Below are 19,809 nucleotides of genomic sequence, written 5' to 3'. Positions count from 1 at the left end.
TAGATCTGTGGTGCTTATATCCATTTGTTGGCATGGTGATATCAATAATGGACCAACAACCCATGCAAACCCCTCCTCTATCCACGAGTGGAGCCAAAGCCAGTGTCGTCTGATTTGACCCCTAAAGCCAAATTTTCCAATTGAAATGACCCCGGAATGATAAGAGGCTTTGCTTGACTGCTCTTGCATGCCACATCTAACACAAGCCCCTCTGTTGTCAGATAGCTGGTTGTAAATGGCCTTTCATGCTTATCTACAGTCAGAGCAGCCATAGAGTCAGGAGATAAAATGTTGCTGAGGAGGGGGACCAAAGGGCATCTTCAAAAACATGATAAAGATTAGGATAAAGCCTATGACAGCAGGGGATTTGGCCAGACTGCAATATCCGCTAAAGCCAAGGGGCTTGCCGTGGTCTTGGTGAAACTGAGTGGTTGTTTTTATTGACTTAATAACCTCTCTTTATTTCACTGTAAGAGGCATCAGTATTGTCGTTCCATGTGGACCTTATGGGCCAAGTTTACATCAACAACTATTCCAGCTGACCATCTGAAAATGAGCTTTGTATACAGTAATGAAAATCTTTGCCTTGTCCATATGTTATAAATTCTGCTCAGTTAGACTAAGAGCAGCCCAGGGACCAGATGCTCTGCACACAGACAGGACTGGGCTATGGCACATTTCGGATTCAGATCTTAGCGCCGGTTTGCTCCTTCAAGTGTAACAAATAATAAAAAAAAAGCATGCACATCATGACATTAGTGGCATGGGATGCTAGACATATTCATTAAAGAAAAATATAGAAATGAAGAAGTTAACAACAAATTACAGTGGATAACAATGAAAAACAGTGAACTTATGTGGAAATATGTCTCCTACAGAAAAAAAAAACAATGTTATGAATTACAATTTGACAAAAGCAAACACAAAGGGGTTTAAAATTAGATTGAGCTTGCAAAGACAAAGGGGGTGGTTAGTATGGTAGTCGCCCAGATGCCAAAATGTCACCTATGAAACAGTGAAACAGACATGGTTACAGTCTCGGCTACAGGGTGGGGTGGGATGGGTTAGTGGATCACTGGACAACAGGGGGAAGGGGTCATTCACTGGTCTGACGATGCTGTGGGAGGGGGCAGGGGGATGGCTGGAAGGGCGGCACCACGGTGGCAGGCTGGTCAAATACCTTAGTTCCCAACCAGGCTGCCCATATGACAGTGACAGCGTGCTTATTCCTGGCCTCCTCCTTGAGACGCCGCAGCTCTCTCCGGGCCTGAGGGAGTTAGCCAAGGCATAGTGAAGGTGAGGGAAGAGAATCCAAATGCAAAATAAGAGAGGTGAGAAGCTGAATGTCAGCTGGTGAAGAAAAAGCTGCAGTGAGTCGAGTAGGTGGCAACAGAAAGTAGAGAAAAAGCCAGGCAAAACCCTGTTCACTCGTGGGCTCTGTGAATAACTACCCAAACACAACACTACCTGGAGTGATCATCCCGTGAGACCCTGGTCAACGGGAAACACATCATGGTCAGTGGGATGCTCGCACCTCCCACTGAAGCTCCCCTCTGGGTTGAACCAGTTTCAGTGTGTTCACCAGACTTTCATTCCCACCATGGGTCAAGTCTACCAACAGCTAAAGACCATTACCTGAGTCCCATGCCAGTAGGCTGCAATGGTCGTCACAGCCTCTTTGCATCGCTTCTGGTATTTCAGCTCTCGCAGGATCTTTCGTGCCTGTGATGGGCGAGGAGTTATCAAGTTAGTCAAAGATCCTCGTGCAAATCTTGCCCGAGAAAAATACTACTTTATGTAATAATGCACTACATCACTCTTACCTTCCATCCTCTGATGAAGGACTGCATCACCACAGTGGCACTCTTAATCTTCTGGTACTTCTTTTGTTGCTACAAGACCAAAAAAAACAGAGGTGAGCTACTCTGAATGACCGCGGCGTAAGCCAATGAGCAATGAACGGCATACTGTGCCATTGTTGAGGCCACTCTTACTGCATAGCGCCGGTACCAGGCGGCCACCACCACCTGGCTCTTCTTCAGCAGCAAGAAGTGGGTGCGACACTTCCAGCCCCGGTAGATCTTCTGGATGAGTGTGGCCAGGTCCTCCAGGCACTGCCTCCTCTTCTCCTCCAGGAAGAAGAGCTGCGGGACAGACAGGGCAGAGGCATGCTCAGCACACAATAGAGTGAGCAGCACGTGATGTTGAGCAAGGGTGGCACGGGGGGCACTCCCTCAACAACTGTTTCATCCACAGATGAGAGGGAGAGAGGTGAGACACGATGTCTGAGAACAGTGGCCAACTTCCAAGGGATACAAGTTACAGCAACGGCCCACATATCCCCCATTTCACAACTGGCCTGGTTTCTTGAGAACAGAGTTTGGCTATCTGACAGGCATCCGTGAGGACGGCCCATGCTATGTCTGCCCCTATCAGCCCACCATCTCAAAAAAAAGAAAAAAAAGAAAAGAAAATCCATCTCCCTCAGACAGTGGGCTTTCAGGGATTGGAGACTGGGGCAATGACTTCACTGGAGCGGACAGAGCAAGATCCCACGCTGATACAGCTCAGGCTGCACAGCTGGGGGACCTGGAGTAAGCGGGTGGAATGCGCACGCACAGGATGAAACACTGTGGGCTTTTTACAGGCCAGCGCTGTTGTTTGGGCTCCGGGACAGAGAGGAGGCCCACTAAACGGCTCTGGAATTTCTCAGTGCCGGGCCCAATTTCCCATGCAAGCGTACCGACGGCGAAGCGGATAAGTAAAACCATCTGTCGTGCCGCTCAGCTTGTTTTTTTGCCGATTGCTGCTAATTATCAGAGTCCCTCAGAGGAGCACAACTTCCTGTTTGAAAAAGCTCTTCTGGAAAAAAAAAAAGACTCCTTTTCGCTTCATGTGTGCATTAACCATGCAAATATTTCTAACCATACAAAACTATTTTGGTCAAATGTGGGTTTGCATACTATTATTGTGGCATTTTTTGTGCTGAGGATCAGTGTTCTTCAGACATTAGTTCTGCTAAGGGAAATGGAGCCACTGGAGTGCACATGGGCAAAGCACACATGAACGAGACTCTTGTCATTGTGAATTGGCTATCACTCACTGTTCTGGGGTTCCTGATGAAGATTTTCGAGCGACCGTAAGAGTACTCCTCCGGGGCCACTTGCAAGTCTGTGAGCAACACCTCCACTCCCTCCCTGCAGTCAGAGAGAACAGTCAGCCACGAGACACGCAAACACATGCAGACAAAAGCACCAACAAGATGTGGGACAGGACAGATAAAGGAGATACAAAGAGATTAGAAAAAGGACATCTCATACAAGAGCAATAGGTGATGTAACAGATAAAAAATGCTATCCACAAATCACTGCCAGTAGCCTGAGTCACAGACACACCTTGTGAAGCTGTAAATGCCTCATAGGAAGATTACTGTGAAATGAAGATGACAGCAGGTCGATAAGCGGCGCTGGCTATCGGATAAGAAACGCAATGCCACAGTAGCTCTAATCTGATTAAACCCATAACTGAGAGCTGGGCATGACTGAGAGGGCCATACTCTGCCCTGATAGATGGGGCTGCTGGATATCAGTGCAAGCAGTCGTCTGATAGTAACTGCATGCCTAGTGAAGTCTTAAAGGCAAGTTGCTACTTGTCCGTTAAAAAGACAAAGCAGTCTGTTCTCTCAGTTTGAGTGGCAGACAGTAAAGTATATTGGTTCATGAGCCAAGTCTTACGTTTGCGTAATAACAACAATGCTGCTTTTGAATGCCACACACATCCTGTTACATCAATAGTTGAGACACCGCAAAGAAGAACTCCAGACAAAACAGAAATGAGGGTTTCTTCCAGCTCTGGAAACGTGTGGATAATGAGTGGCATTCCTTGTGGCCTCACCTGGCGGGACCCCTCCAGTGAGGCCATGTCTGCTTGCACAGCATCTTGTAGCGCTCCAGACACGGTTCGTAGGCTTGGCGGAAAGCGTAGCCGGCTCTCCGCACACGCACGTTCTCCATCAGCCCCAGGTACCGCGCCTGGTGGCACACCAGCGAGTCCGTGAAGATGTGGGCCGCCTTCTTGTCATTGGGCTTGATGCATCTGAAAAGAGTGCATAAAATCACACATGAGATGAGTAAAGTTACCGTGTGAGGCATCAAACCTACAAAGGACTCTGATCATCCTTTGCTAGTCTCTTCAGGAGGGTAAACAAATCCAGGCTGCACACTCACCTAATGTAGTTGGGGTTCTTGGTCTGGAGGTTCCTCATGAGGGTTCCCACTGAGGCTCTGAACTGGAAGCCTGCGGTGGGGGGTCTCTTCAGGTTGACCTTGGCTGGGTTGCCCTCGGGGAAGAGGAGCTTCATCAGGCTGTGGTTGGCCTTGTACATGGCCTGGGAGAGGTCTCTGTAGAGCAGGTCATTATTCTTGTCCACAAAGCCCTCCACACGGTATAGCACCTGCATACAAAGGTTCTCGTTAACCATTTCTGAAGCATTTTCAACTCATCAACAATAGTGGAAAACTGATTCATTAGATTAGTAACCCATCCTCTGAACTGAGAAGGAATGACTTAACAGGTCAATAAATTAATTCTTGCTTTACAAATATGAATGGAGAAATGAGTTAAATGAGCTGCTAAGAGCTGTTCACCTTGCCAGCGTAGTGCTGGATGCGGAAGCAGTTGTGTGGCAGGCTGTGGTCCGTCAGGAACTTGGAGTTCTTGCTTTGGCGGCTCTCAAAGTGCTGGTGCTCAGCACAGATGGTGTTGAGTTTGTCCAGGAAGGTGTCGTCGGTCACCGTGCCGGGTCGCAGACACTCCTCGTCCAACATGGCCAGGATCCCGTTCTGGTTCTGAAGGAGCGGAGGAGACGAGGAGAATGGCAGAAGGGGAAGATGGACATGAAAACAGATGAATCAGCGCCACACATCAAGCTCAAACTAGAACTGGAAGTGCATCAAATTCACTTGAAAACAAGGCTAAATAACTTAATCGGGAAAAGAAAATCAAAATCCCCGCCCCAGTCACTTTGCAATAAAATGCATATTTAGCAGGTATATTCAGCAAGCCTTTAAATCTATTTTTCAACTTCACAGAAAATGCTGATTACACTCACATTCTCGATGAGGTCACAAATGATGGCATTGTTGAAGTATTCAATGTTGGTCCACTCGATGCCCTGTAACACACAGCACACGGGGTCAGATGTCTCCAGCACTTCTCTCTGTCTCTTCAGCCATCATTCTGAGGGGGTAATGTTCTGAGACCAGTACAACCAAATTATGTCAGTTGCAAAAGAAGATTCACTTTATCTGATGGATAGCAACAATTGCTAATTCTTTGCTTGGTTCCTTCATTGGAGAAAAACAAATAAGACGCTGCATTCGAGACAGTAGTAAGGACAATTTATAATTACGAGGTGGGAGAACAAACTTTGCCCATCTGTGAGACCATAGTACAAAGTTTCAAACAATCTGAAATAATTTAGTCATCTTGCTCTTCTCTGTCGTTTTAGATTTGTTTATCTTTCTTATTTGTCCTGATTTAGTCAGATCAGATTGTTGTACAACTAGTTCATTTATTCATCAACACCTCAAAGACTGAAGGGTGCGTCACGCTGTCCAGTGGTGTAGTCTAGTTAACTGTAGTGGATGTAGTAGTTAACTGTAGTGGGTATACTGTGATCAACCCCAAATGTTAATACATATCCTTGCCTATTGTAAGCGGGTATACTGAGATGGTGATGCTTTTTAAGTGGGTAGTCCTGCGTAGTCCTGCATATCACATAGACTACACCACTACGTCGCTGCCTCCTGAACTGTCGGGAGCAATGACACGGTCAGGTTACTTGATCCCACGCCAGCGCTTAAGACATCATCTGTTGAGAGCAGCGCTGGATTGAAGGATGGGGGCGTGAGCAGCAAATGGGCCTCCAATCAGAGGTGGAGTCTCTGACTGGGAAAGTGCTGCCGGCTGATCTGGTGACGGGACCGGGGGGATGGAGTGGAGTGGAGTGGAGTGGGCTTGCTGATGTGGGATCTGCACTGTGGACGAGTCCACTTCTCCCAACCCCCCCCCCACCCCGAAACCTCCCCTCCTGCTATAGCCCTAGTTTCCAGAGCGTCCACTTCCCCCAAACCCCCCCCAGCGTCCCCTCCTGCTATAGCCCTAGTCTCCAGAGCCGTGGTATTTTCCCATGCACTCTGCTGGACGGGGGCCAGGGAGTGGAATATCACTGGTGGGGGGGTCAAGGGGGCGAGAGGGCACATACTCCGCGCTCTGAAAGCAAACAGGGCTCCTGAACCCCTCGGGGACGCCAGTGTTTACCCTCGCTGGAGTGAGGGATCACTTCCGTCCCCAAACCCACACAACGAGGGGAGAGGGAGAGAGAAGGAGAGAGAGAGTGAGAGAGAGAGTGAGCGAAGGAGTGAGAGTGAAAGAATGGTAGAAGAAAGTCGGAACAGATGGATGGGGTGGGTGGGTGAGATGTGGGCGGGGACAGGGTGTGTGGAGGAGGAAAATCAGCAGAGAGAGGACAAATGCAACACAACACAACACAACACAACACAACACAACACAACACAACACAACACAACACGCCTTTATCATAATGAAATGGCCATGTATGTCCGCCATTTAAGAGAGGGCCATCTGGTTTAATGATGATGATGATGATGATGTGGAGGGAGGGGTCTAATCACAAAATATCAGCCAAATTTTAATAGGCAACAGATGCAATGTGCCTTATCTTCCTGCAGGGGGAGCAGCAGTTCTCTCACCTCACGCACATACTCCTCCTGCTCCTCACGGAGCGTCAGCTCGATGAAGATCTGCTGCAGCTTCTCGTTGCAATAGTTGATGATGAACTGCTCAAAACTGTTGTCCTGCAGGATAGAAATAGATGACGACAAACGTGGTTGAGACTCAACATCCTGCTGTGACATGCATCAGACCACTGCACTGCAAGACACTCCATGGCACTGCAAACCATTAGCTGGGCACGCCCGTTGGGTCACTCTTGGAACGACTTGTCCTTTGCCTCCTGTCTCGGCCTTCATGGCCCCCCGCGAGGAGACATGAGTCATCCCCGGTCATCTTCCCTCTCTCTCTTCCCTTTTTGGCTAGTCACTGTTTCAGCCTATCCACACTCAGACTCCCTTTGTGCTGGTTCAACAACGGCCTTTTATTCACGTCTGTGAATTATGCATGGTTATGTCTCACTCACATAAACAGAGAGGGGTTTTGACACTTATTGCTCTCAACTGTGGAAAGAATTGCATTTTTCTTGCATGTGGCTATGAACGCAGAACTGGGCTAGAGTCACTGACTGATTACAAAACACATATTGGGATAAAAACCTTTCTGGCATCACTATGCAAACACAGAACATATTCTACTAGATGACAGCCAGTTTGGCTATAAAACCTTATCTACCCGTCTCTAGGTTCAGTCCAACCAGACTTCCTTTATCGTGTAGTCACTGAAAAGATATGCCACTAAAACAGGTCTATTAACCTTTTACTAACAGACGTTCAGTACAGTCATCGTATGTTCACGCACTACGGTCAGAATGTTTGCTGAGTTGGTTAGGTTAGGCAACACTCATTGGCTTATGATACAGAGGTTAGGATTGCAGGTCTACTGATGGAGCAGAATCAAAGACACATGCTGTGCCTCCCTAGTCAGAAGGAGAAGGATGCATCATCCAAAGCAGACATTTTATTTTTAATACTGTAGTCTTAAAATGTTGCCTCCTTCCCTTCTTTATAGAGGAAACCCAGCGTCTTTGTGTCCTTTAGAAGTAAGCCACTGCAAACGTCAGTTTTTTAAAGAATAACTTCCAATAGGCAGCACATGCAATTGCTGAAATATAGTAGCCTGCTTGGTTTGGGCAGCGCTCCACTGGAACTATAACCTAAGAAGCCAGCCTGGCATTAGCAGCTGTGGCGTCTGGCGGCCAGTGAGGGAAAGAGGGATACAGATCAACCTTAAGGCAGGTCCAACCTTGTGTCCAGTCAGTGAGTCTCACTGGCTTTTCACTCTCCCTCAATGGCCAGAAAGCTTCACGCTTTTCAGGCTAACATTTCAGCAAGGCTAGGGGGCCTGCCTTTAAAACCACAACGCTATCCAAAGCCAGACATTGCAACGCTGCCCTTAGAGTAGGCTGTCAGAAGTGGGGTAGCGTTGTGGTAGACAGGTCGTGCTGCACAGTTGGTGGCTTATGGAATTGTTGAGATTATAATAAAAAAAAAAGAGAGCTGAATTAGGACTAAGATTAAAGTCTAGAATCGCAACATGCACACTGCCACATCACAATCCGGGCAGGTGTACTTACTCCGTCCTGTTGACACAGACACAACAATGACAAAACAACAACATTCAGGAGAGAGGAAGAACATGAGACAGGAGCACACAAGCATGTCTAAAGTAGAGCACTTCAACACTGCACTGGTAAAAGGCTACTGCTTCTGCTCTACTCGCTGTTCCACACTTACCTTTCACTCACGCCAGATCTGAGACCATGAAACCAAAATGCATGGCAAAAAAGCATGTTAAACTCCATGTAGGGTCCAATTACTTGCTGTTGATTATAGTGTTATATGCACATATTGCAAACATGCACCAAACTTTGACTTGAAAAAGTGACAACTGGGTGTTTGAGTGGTAACATACTGGCTTCGGACACCGTTTTAATAACTGACCCATACGCACATAATTCTTATGCCCCGCTCTGCTGACTATAAGTGGGCTACAGAACATCAGTGCAATTCCTGGACTGCTAGAGCACTCAGACACCGAGGCTACTGTTAGGAGACACAGTGGAGCCGGTCCTAATGGACCTAGTATCCCTGAGTACTGTCTGGGTTCCATTGGAAATGTGGAGCGCCACAGGCTTTACTCTTCAGCAGATCAAGCATGGCTTTTCTGCAGCCATATTTTACAATGGGCAGTTGACTGCCTGCTATATAACTAAATAGAGAGCACTGAAAATGTCCAAAGCAGACAAGTCCCAACTGACTGAAGTGTAAATCTACATTTCTGTTGAAATGGCTCGTCTTCATGTTTTTTCCACTAATTTATGGCATGAGAAAAGTCAGAAAGCAAATCAGCAGAACAAGCCTCTGGCAGTTTTCTGTGTTATACAAACACAAATCACCCACCTACAAACCCACTCTGACTCACAAGCCTTACCAGTTCCTCTTGGTTTCTGGACAGAAACAAGTCCGGACTACTCTACGATTCCAAGATTACACTCAACATCTGATCCAAACATGTTCTCCTCCTATGTCAGGAACTACAAATCAAAGATTCAACCCTTGACTCTACTTGGGAACTTGCCAGCTACAAGGAAGCCATTATATTTCCACTCATATTTCATTAACACTGGAGGAGGATTAGGGATTCATTTGTAAGGGAAAAGCCTGCTTTCCCGTATAATATAATTAAATAACACACCTGCACACACAGGGGAGTGTTTCAGAGCAGAGAAAAAACTGAACTGAGGGCAATTCATGGCAGGGCAAAGGAACCTTACCTCAAATATTTCAAAGCCATAGATATCCAGGACACCCATTACTTTCTTGCGTGTTTTAGTTTGTGCCTGGAAGAAAGGAGAAATTGAAAGTGAATAAACATACTTCATGTGCACAGCAGAGAGGCCTGCAGCCATTTTAATGGGGACTGAACTGAGAGTGAAGACAGGACATGTAGTACCTTGATGCTTTCGTTGATTCGGTTAACCAGCCAGCTGAAGAGTCGGCTATAGAGATTTTTGGCGAGGGCATCTCGGGCGTAGTAAGCCTGTCAAAAATGAACAAAGCCTCTTAGCCTCCACTCTTTCTGTTGATGCTGAATAGCCGAGGCAGTTAGAGGCCTGAGAGCCACAACCCAAGCATACCATGACACAAGTTTGGGGTTAAACAGACCTAGGCCCTGTTCATTAAGAACAATGAAATTAGATGGAATGTGCAAACGGTCATTCCTACAATTTTTGTAGCCATATGTTTTCCCTCTCGGTAGAAACTACTATGGAGGAAGGGCACAGTGTGTGAGGGCGGGACCCTGAGTGAAATAGGACCCAAACAGTCTAAACAAGCTCATCATCTGGCACGGAGCCAGCCGCGAGGCGAGCCTGTCATCCATCACAACATCTTGGCAGCCACAAGTAGTCAGTAGAAGAGCTTGAACTCTGAGTGACTTTGAGCTATAGCAAGGGCATCTCCACGCCAGTGTGATAAGATCACAGCAACCACCACACCACAACGCATCGGGAAATGCAGACCGATCCCAATAAAATGATCAAGGACATGCAATGGCACATGCAATGTTTTAGGCCTCCGATGTGTTGATGATTTATGTCCCCCCCTGCTCTTCCTCCTCCCTCCTCTTCTTCAGTGTGTTTGTTTTATCAGGCCGGATGTTTGTGACGGGAGGATCTGGCCCTAGTGACGCCCTGGCTCCTCACAATGGCTCCTTGTGAAACCGAATCTGTGCCTCAGTACGGCTCAAAACGGCATCTCTGAGGGAAACCAATCTTATCCTATTTCCCTCTGTTTTGCCCTTTATTTTACCCATAATCTGTTTCTGGAGCGAGGCGACTCCCAACTGCCACATCGGTGTCATTTGAGGTCCACAGCTTTTGGCATCATAGGCATCCTGAATTTGACCCACTTTCTCAATTCCAGGAGAGAGTGCAGCATTTATAATTGATAGGTTTTCATGTTGAGGAGGCGTAGAAAAGAGGTCACTTGATTTGGGGGAGGGAGACACCATCTCAAAATCTTTGAGTCATGAACCTGAACCAGACAGACTACTATACAGTCTACACACAAACAAAGGCTTGTACGCTCAAGGACACAGGAGATTAATGATATATTCTATATTATCTTATGATCATATTATATTTATATTTATATTTATATATATGGTATTGGTATAACAGAGATTGAACGTTTTTAGCAAACGATAAACCCTCATAGAATCACAAGAGAAAACCTTTACCTGAGCAACATTGAGGGTGGTGGACACCTTCTCCAACTTTGCCTCCACCGTGCGGAAGCTGAAGGCCCTCTCCAGCACCGCCTGCTCAATCCCCAGCAGCTCACACATCTCCTTCAGGTCTGAGTGGAACAGAGGGTGGAGGTCGGGATACATACAGAGTTAAATAGCACTTGGCAAAACACAGTACCCATCAATTATATTCTGATTGTTGTCTGGTTGGCGAATATATTTAGGCCTACAGTGAGCAATATAAAAATGACACATCAGATTTGAATACATGACAACAAAGACACAAAGATCTGGGCAGATTACAAACCTAACAAACAAATGAGAGAGATGCTAACACTATAGCCTTTAAAAAGGTCCAACGCCTGATATAATGCTGATCCTGCCTTTAATCCAGGTCCAGATGATTCAGTTGTCTTTCCCACACGATCAGGGTTTGCCTTTATCATTATAAAGAGCTGTCACAGAGTATAAAGTTTTATAGCGCTAAACCATGATTTCTAGCCTGGTGCTCAGTTTATATGACAGCAAAAATATCATAAGCCGCATATAATAAGCCGCATATAATTCATATATTTATTTTGAACTTGGCTTTGACCTTTTGCAACCTTATAAATGTTGGGTCATTGTTGAGTGAATTTGAGAGAATCATGTTTTTTTAAGGTCCATTTTGTCAACAGTGATGTACGAGACTGTCTACAATTACAGTAAGCCTCCAATTATATTGTCTGGCTCTGCGACATCTGATGTCTGGAGAAAGCACTGCACCAATAGGTGGCAGTAGAGGTCAACTAGGTGAAACATATGCCATTCATACTACATGAAGTTATGTCGTTTTTACATCTAAGGCTACAAGGATGACTAAGTCAACCTGACATGTTGGTTTCTGGTAAAATGTTATGAGGATGATCATTTCAGATATCAGCCGTTACATTTAGGAATACAATATTCTAAATAAAGATTTACACAGACAATGAAAACAAAAGGTCAGTCAAATAGCCACATAACTAGAGGCATATAAAGGGCCTAGGCCCTTTTACCATTCTTGTCTTTGACTCTGCTCTCATCAAAGCCGTTGACCCGCGACTCGGGCTTGAACTCGATGTTGCCCAGCTTCAGCACAGCGGCCACCAGCTCCAGCACCGACAGCACCTCATCCTCCATGAAGCCCACAATCTGCATGGCGTTCTGGAGGCGGGACGGAGACGGGGACACACACACACACAAAAAAAAAAAACATCCGTCAACAGGCCTGTGATGACTGACCATGAGCCCTGCAGTCTCTGAGTTAAGAGGCCTGAGCCTCCCTGAGTCGAGCCATGTCTCTGGTGACCGAAGTTCAAGTCTAAATACACAGCCAACCCTCTGGTGAGAGAGCTACGAGGAGGCCCGACAAATGCAATCACCGCTCGACCGCCAGGCCCGGGACTGCAGGGCACCAACTCTGGCACTCAAGGCTGCTGGAGAAATATATGAGGGCAGGAAAAGCAAACAGAGCCTGATGGTCTACATGAGGCCTTCACAGAGGGCAAAGGCATGGTCTACCGACTAGCCACTCTAAACAAAACACAAAGTCAATTCCAAAACCTAGCTAATGAGGTAGACCCTGGAACACACTGACTGGATGGACAAAACTCTCATTTACAGTGTTTGCAATCTACGTGTCTTTACAGCAGATGGATGGGGACTGTGGTTGCACGCACTGTAGCTCTGACGCAATCACGGCAACCTGCAAACAACCTTGCATTGGTAGCGAGGGAGTGGGACGAAGGTCAAGAGAGGCAGAGAGAAAGAGGGAGGGGGAGAGAAATAGGGGGGGGGGGGAGTGAAACAAACTGAACAAAAGGAAGTGAAAGGAACTACCGGTATCTTCAAAGAAATTAATAACCAACCAACCAACAATTTATTGTTTTAGCAAACAAAGAGCTCAAACAAAGAGCTCACGTACATGGTCTGGACAGAACCAAGGACAGTTTATGACAAGGCATGTCTTACTCTGACTGTTCGGAAGTTTGCAGCGTCATCCAGTCCATTAACGGTTGCGGAGTCCAGACTCAAGTAGTTATATTTGCTGAAGTCTCTGTCCAGCTTCAGCTTTTCTGTGGAGATAAACACAAAACAGGATCTTATTAAAGCATCAGTTACCCATGGAGGGCATGTCTGTGTGACGAGGTAAACACTGAACCAAAGGAATGTGCGATAATAATGTGAACATGACTCCATCTCAGTTTTAAGTGCCTTTTGCTGAACTGAATTGTCAGATAGGGTTACAAATCACCCTGGTTGGAGCCTATTCCCACCCTTTGAGGACTGACATGAAAGATGACTACATTGTTCTCCTTCACAGAGTGTGTCAAACAATGGCTCCAGCCCAGTGGAGCTCAACTGAGGCGTTAAAGATCAAAGATTTGGCACCAGTGCCACAGTGGTCAGTGGTCTCGGCCAGCACAGAAGCTCTGCACCCACATTCCATCATGAGCACAGGTGCTTAGCACGACAAAACAGAGACCTCTGAAACTAACATGGGACTTTACTACACAGACAACGCAGAAAAAGAGCAGATACCATTACCGGAACCATATCAATTAGCTATTTTTGGTTTCACGGAAGAAAGGCTCATAGACTTGGCTTCTGAGCTCTGTCGGGTTGACAGAACGAAGACAAATGAATGACATATTTATACAGTCTGTATGAGTCTAACAGGGAGCTTGGTAAAAGTCAGATAGCATGTAACCATGCCAACTAAGACACTACATAAATAGAGCGAAGACATGAGTCGGAACATCTTGAGAGGGTGACATGAGGACTGCTGATGAGTGGGTGACATGAGGACTGCTCATGAGTGGGTGACATTAGAACTGCTGATGAGGGTGAAGTAGGCCCTTACTGAGTGTGTCTTCGGATGCTCCAGACAGGAGCTGGTAGAAAACGTGAAAGTTGCGCTCTCCCCGGGGCTGCTTCACAACGCGAGACTTCTCCAGAAGATCTAGAAAAAGAGTTGAAAAATGAAGTTTAACAGCTAGTATACAGCAGTAGCCTACCTCAGTATGAACCTCAGCCATAACTTTCAACGTTTATTTTTAAGCCTGTTGTAAACAACACATTAGAAAAAAGTAAACAGTGTCATCTATTCCTTTGACAATGATGGCACATTTCCAAGGCCTTCTCCATAATATGGACACCATATCAGAGGTCAAGTCCACCTTCCCTCCTTCCCTCTTAAAACAGGAATGTATTTCACATTACAACTAAATATTTGTCTCCAAGGAGATGGCATGACCAAGGCTCGCTCATTGTTCATTGTACTTGAGCCGGGCTGGGACAGGATGTCTCACAGCAGAAATCCATATGAAGAGATCAAACACCAAGAGACCAGAGAGTGCACCGAGAGTCAATAACAACCCAAAGGAAGACCGGCAAGCTTTATAGGTAGAAATGTTTAACAGAAATCTATATTAGCTTGGCACTGCTACCAGAACATTACAAAGAACAGCCAAGAGGATGACTGAGACTCCTCCAGAGAAACTAAACCATTTGCTTTAAGTTGAGAAGGGGCCTCCATGATTTTAGGCACATGACAAGTAGCCAAGAAGTGGTGCTTCAACCGCCTCCACTTTGCACCCTAAACTGTAACACACTTCTTTTAAAAAGACGCGCTTGGACAGCCTGCTAAATAGGTTAGATTTGTTCATCATGTGGGCAATGAGCAGCTCAATCGTTAGCAGGTAGGGGGTTACGAGTTGTGTGCCGCCCACCAGAGCCATCACACTCTTTTCTCTAGTTACAGTAAGGCTGAGCGGCTCGGCACAGAGACCTCATCAATACTTCACGGGCTATTGAAAAGCTCTCCTGTGGAGCACTGCAACCGAGTCCTAATCAAGGATTACAGACAGACCACAGAGAGCGCCCCTCTTCCTCCCCTCTCTCAAACTCTACCTCTCTCCCTCTGCCTCTCTCCCTCTGTCTCACTGTCATCTCTGTCTCTCTCCTGCTATTTCTCCGTTTGAACTCTGTACGGACTCTGTACTTGAACTCTGTATTTCTCCGTTTGACTGTACGGACTCTGTGTCTGATTACGAGGTCACAGGTAATATGGTAACAGGTGAAGGTAAAAGGTAAGAGGCTGACCTCTACAGTGCTCAGATCTCTCCCCGAGGGGAACGGCCACTGATCCTTCACCTTTTGTCCACTGAAGGACACACGCACTGTTATTACCATTTCATCCTCAGCTTCTCCACAGCGAGTAGCTCATACAAATATGTGTGATATGTAGGGCTGTTTTTGCTGAAGACGACAGACCAGGATATTGAGATTTCCAACAAAAAAGGCTGAGTGTTTATTACTCTTCGGGAGAGTAAACATTCCAGGTTTGTGTCTGAGGAATAGGAGATGCCCTTCTGAGTCGCCCTTCTGAGTCCGGTCTGACAAGAGATTAGCCTGGTATGTTTGCTTACCGTGGGGTCTTGCAAATGCAATCCAGACCACTTAACTCCTGAAACCACACAACCACCCTCGGCTAGGGCACATGCCCAGTCATGGTCAGCCCTTTACAGGCATCATTCGCCCATTTGTCGGGTCATCATGACTTCTCCAGCTTTGTGACATCTTTGCAACGTTCACTAACAGCGCTTTAAAGTTACACTCCCCATAGTGCAGGGGAGACGGGTGCATGTTGAATCCCATGACATAAAGGAACACAGCAGTGCATATAAAAGCCTCTAATCCATCATTCAGAATCTTTTCTCCCAGGGCTGTAAAAGTCAGCTGATATGTCCTGAGGCACAGCAGAGACAACAAAGGGCTCTAGTGGCGCTGACGTCTGAGGACAGCCCCGGGGCCTGCTGCAGTCCTCCAGCAGAGCCACATTAGAGCTCATCATGACAGGATGCCCGAGTTTTAAATGCGTTGGACATGGTGCCCTATTGTTCTGGAGCATTCACAGTGTCCATCATTGTAAGGGGTGCACAGTGTGAGCTTTAAGTGTTCAAAATTAACCTCAGGCTGAATTTATTATCCCATGTACAACCAAGCCTTTGACAAAGGCCGACAGTATGCCCATACAATAAGTCCCTGACAGATACCCTGTTTGTCCCCCATCCTGTGACCTTCAGTTGATATCTTAATGCAGACAAAATAACACAGAACGTGTGGGAGGGGTAGAGTGCTGAGGGAAGGAGAGAAAGCAAAAAAAAGATGGCGAGTCATGGAGCGAGAGGGAGAGAGATAGTGGGTTCCAGCTGATATTCTCACTAGTCAGTAGTGCGTCACTGGACACTATTAGAGACAACACAAACAGAATCATATTGATCAGAGCAGCTCTTTAGCGGACTTGCAGGCCTCACGTGTGGGGTGGCAAATGGCCCGATCGACCGGCCTCACTGGCCACTCCACATAGTGGCTGCTAGAAAGCTCTAGAGTAGCTGTCAGGATTGGAGTAAAAAGCCTATCTGACTGTGACCGCAGAATGGACTACATGGTGACCTATACAACCAATAACACACCACAGTTGTGCATGTTGTTTGTTTTGAAAACATACACCCAAGGCACTGGGAACAAGTTATGTCCACAAACATGGGGACATGAGGCTAAATACATGAAGCTTGAGAGGTAGTGGCCACTGTGATCACCAAAACAGAACAAAAGTCTGATACAGCAACTGCGGTTTAAATACATAATTGTTCGATCATCGTCCGACATTTACTGTTGTGTACATAACAGATTCTGGAGGTGAAGTAGAGAGTGGGTGAAGTGCAGCTAAACATAGCTGGCCTGCCGTTTTCCTCAAAACTCATACCAGTGACCACACAGCTGGAGAGGGGCAGTGTCCACATGAGACAGGAGGCAAACTGCTCAGCTGGGAGAGCCACTCAGCAGGACCCCACTGCTGAAACCAAATACATCCGTCTCATAATACTCACAGTTACTGATGACTCCGCCTATGGGGTCCCCTTTGAAGTCAAACTCAATGTCCATATATTTCCCCTGCAAAGAAAACAGAAAACAGTCAGGGCAGATCCGCACGCTGAGGTCACTGGCTTTTTAATAGACTGCAATTCATTGCTTTGGGAAATCCTATTTTAACATTGCTACTTTCTGCAAGTGTAGTCAAAATAAGATAAAGCGAGCAAACGTCAAGCCTTTAATGGCTGTTCCACCCCAGTGATGACATTGAACCAAGGCCTGTAATACTGCGAAAAGGCTTGCTTTGTTGCTCAATGTGGCTCTGGTTGTGGCTTTTAATGGCAGGAGCGAGCCTGAAGAGGCAGAGGCTGCTGCAAATCTGGTTGAAACACGAACCGTACATGAGAGCAAATGACTGGAGAGGGTGGGGAGGTGTGTGTGGGGGGGGGGGGGGGGGGGGCTGGTTGTGCTCCAAACCTATTTCATCTCAGAACCCAGGCCTATTCATAATGCTGGCTGCCAATCACACATACATTTGCCATGGAGTAATGGACTACTGTGGAGGAAATGACTTTTTTTCCCCCCCTTCATCTTTTGACTACAGTGGTAAAATAAACCGTACTCGTACTGTCCCTCGCTTTAGGGGAAGGACCGAAACAGTAGGGCTAGTGTCTCAAGAGCTGTTTGATTTCATTCCTCAGTGTGTGTGTGTGTGTGTGTGTGTGTGTGTGTGTGTGTGTGTATGTGTGTTTTTTATGGCTAACAGCTCATCAAAAGCAAGGCCTGCAAAACGCATAACTGCTGCCAAATTCAACAACACTTTTTTTCTGCAAAAGGAAGTAACTGATCAAAACATTTATGCTTGCCCAGCAGTGCTGGTTTACGACTAAATTGTATGAATTGAAAGCAGTTTACAAAAAGTCCCTTTGAAAATTGACACGCACACATGGCGAAAAAACCCAACCAATATAAAGCCTAAAACAGGCTTTGCTTTTGGAAGTGAACTGGGAGAGGTTATGAATGACAGATTATCACCAGACTATGGCAATCTTGAGGCAATCTGGAGCCCCAGTGCACGATGGGTGTGTGCAGTGGTCTTAGTCTCTAGGGCCGAGTACATAACGTCTGGCCTAATTGAAGAAGCCTGTAGCAACGTGATGACATCAGGGAGGAATCTGAAACAGCCAAGGCTGCCAATGGGCTTCAGTGTTCTTGTGCAAAAAGGGGGGAAAAAAGCACCATGAGCGTGAGAAAAGCCAGACACGACTGGCCCACAAACCCGACATCTTGTTTCATATCCTCTCATGTGTTCCCCTACATCAGGGATCCCTCATACTGCACACAACAGCCTGGATGAGAATATATGGGAAATACAATCAAATGCTTTTGTTGCTAGCCTGAACCGTTTCAGCTTACCAGAGCAGGCACAAGAAGGACACTGCTATTGGCTGACCTAACCTTGCTAAGCACATGGCCTATAATGCACTGTATGTTTACACTGAGTGCTAAGGAGGCAAGAGAGGAACTTTGCATTGGGCCTAGGAACCAAAGGCCGGCTCTGCAGCCATTTGGACATGGCGTATTTCCTGCTGCTATTAACGGAGATTCCATCCACACAAGAGCAAACATATGCCTCGTAGCGGCCACTGCTCACTGCACTTAGCTGTCCGTCTGACGAAGCGGCTCAGGTGGCGTCCCTGCTGAGGCCATCTCCGTGCCGCGCGAGAGCCTCTCCAGGAGCAGAAGCTCTTTCAGGGGGGAAAAGCGCAGCTCGCAAAGCAAGATGACTTTGGCAGGGCGGCCGAGTAGACATCTGGAGCTGGTTGCCAGAGAGGTTATGCTGCCTGGAGTTTCATTTGAATCCGGCTCTGTGCTGGAACAGTAATTGCTCTGCTGTCGTGTCAGGCTCAGCCGAGCACAGCCAAATGTGTCCAGATGCAGGTCAATGGAGGCTCGATAATGGCAAAGGCCCACAACAAAAGACAAAGGAGAGATGGAGGGGGGGGATGACAACCAGATGACACTGTACTGAAAAGGGGAGTGAGGCCTGGACACTACCTTGCCATCCTTCCACCTCAACTGTTTCTGTCAGTGTTGTATAACTGTGAGCTGCGGATCCAGCTGAAGCTTGTATTTGCCTTTTGTCAGAGTTGGCGCTCGGATCAAAGGTTCAGATGCACATAATCTTAAGCAAATACAGAACGGCCGTGGGCAGAGCGAAGATCAGACTGGCTATAAAACCTCAAGGTCGGGAAGAGACCGAGATATACTCACAAATCGAGAGGAGTTGTCATTCCGGACGGTCTTGGCATTCCCGAAAGCTGCAAAGGGATAAAGCATGTCAGGTTATGTGTGTCAGGCAGCGTTGGTTCTTCTCATACTGGTCGACATCCCTGTGCTGAAAAATGATTACCGTCTGGGGCTGCTCGTCATATCCCTGTGCTGTCAAACACGCTCACGCATTGCTTCCCCTGATTGCCAACATCTAAGCCTTTTGGAGGGGGCAATTCTAAAAGACCTCCAAATACATCTAAGCTGTCCAAATATGCCACACCTTTCCTGTAATGGCTTTTTGGGGATGATTGCGCTGGTGATTTCAACAAATTACTCTACAAAGGCAGAGGATTAAAGGGAGCTTTCCGATGCGTTCACATCACAGAGTCTAAACATTAAAGGGGTAAATGTTTCAATGTGTGTGGCACAGACAAAAAGGGTAGGAGTACACTGAGGTCTAAAATTACCTTCAATTCAAATGCTATTGATGAGTCTCAAATTTGGCTTTATCTAGGGTGTTTTTTCCATTTCCTGGCTATCCATCCCATACTCATTTACGTATTTCCTTTTTTTTGCAGGGGGTGAGATAAAATACATGCATGTAAATTCTATTCTCTTAGTTCTGAATAACAG

The 19,809-nt window shown here is 46.7% G+C and overlaps 1 protein-coding gene across 4 annotated transcripts in view; it reads right to left on the bottom strand.

Annotated features, from left to right (window-relative positions):
- Nucleotides 1-19,809, bottom strand: part of myo1b (myosin IB) — a 59,991-nt gene that overhangs the window by 6,891 nt on the left and 33,291 nt on the right. For 2 of the 4 annotated variants that reach the window (XM_076263772.1, XM_076263768.1), the window contains exons 6-23: nt 19,177-19,223; nt 16,920-16,983; nt 13,889-13,987; nt 12,997-13,100; nt 12,042-12,189; nt 10,996-11,114; nt 9,709-9,795; nt 9,530-9,595; nt 6,774-6,878; nt 5,111-5,173; nt 4,647-4,847; nt 4,227-4,453; nt 3,895-4,095; nt 3,104-3,197; nt 1,995-2,144; nt 1,824-1,892; nt 1,636-1,722; nt 1,181-1,267 (exon numbers count right to left, since the gene is read on the bottom strand). In XM_076263772.1, coding sequence (XP_076119887.1) covers nt 1,181-1,267; nt 1,636-1,722; nt 1,824-1,892; nt 1,995-2,144; nt 3,104-3,197; nt 3,895-4,095; nt 4,227-4,453; nt 4,647-4,847; nt 5,111-5,173; nt 6,774-6,878; nt 9,530-9,595; nt 9,709-9,795; nt 10,996-11,114; nt 12,042-12,189; nt 12,997-13,100; nt 13,889-13,987; nt 16,920-16,983; nt 19,177-19,223 — 2,018 coding nt within the window. The remainder of the gene's footprint in view (nt 1-1,180; nt 1,268-1,635; nt 1,723-1,823; nt 1,893-1,994; nt 2,145-3,103; nt 3,198-3,894; nt 4,096-4,226; nt 4,454-4,646; nt 4,848-5,110; nt 5,174-6,773; nt 6,879-9,529; nt 9,596-9,708; nt 9,796-10,995; nt 11,115-12,041; nt 12,190-12,996; nt 13,101-13,888; nt 13,988-16,919; nt 16,984-19,176; nt 19,224-19,809) is intronic. The other 2 variants (XM_076263770.1, XM_076263771.1) reach the window with 1 other exon arrangement.

The sequence above is a fragment of the Alosa pseudoharengus genome, unplaced genomic scaffold (assembly GCF_046254945.1).
Source record: "Alosa pseudoharengus isolate Yale_2024_CS ecotype anadromous, Long Island Sound unplaced genomic scaffold, YU_APseudo_1.1 YU_APseudo_1.1_scf_3, whole genome shotgun sequence".
NCBI lineage: Eukaryota > Metazoa > Chordata > Actinopteri > Clupeiformes > Clupeidae > Alosa > Alosa pseudoharengus.
This window is presented reverse-complemented; position numbering and strand designations above follow the sequence as displayed.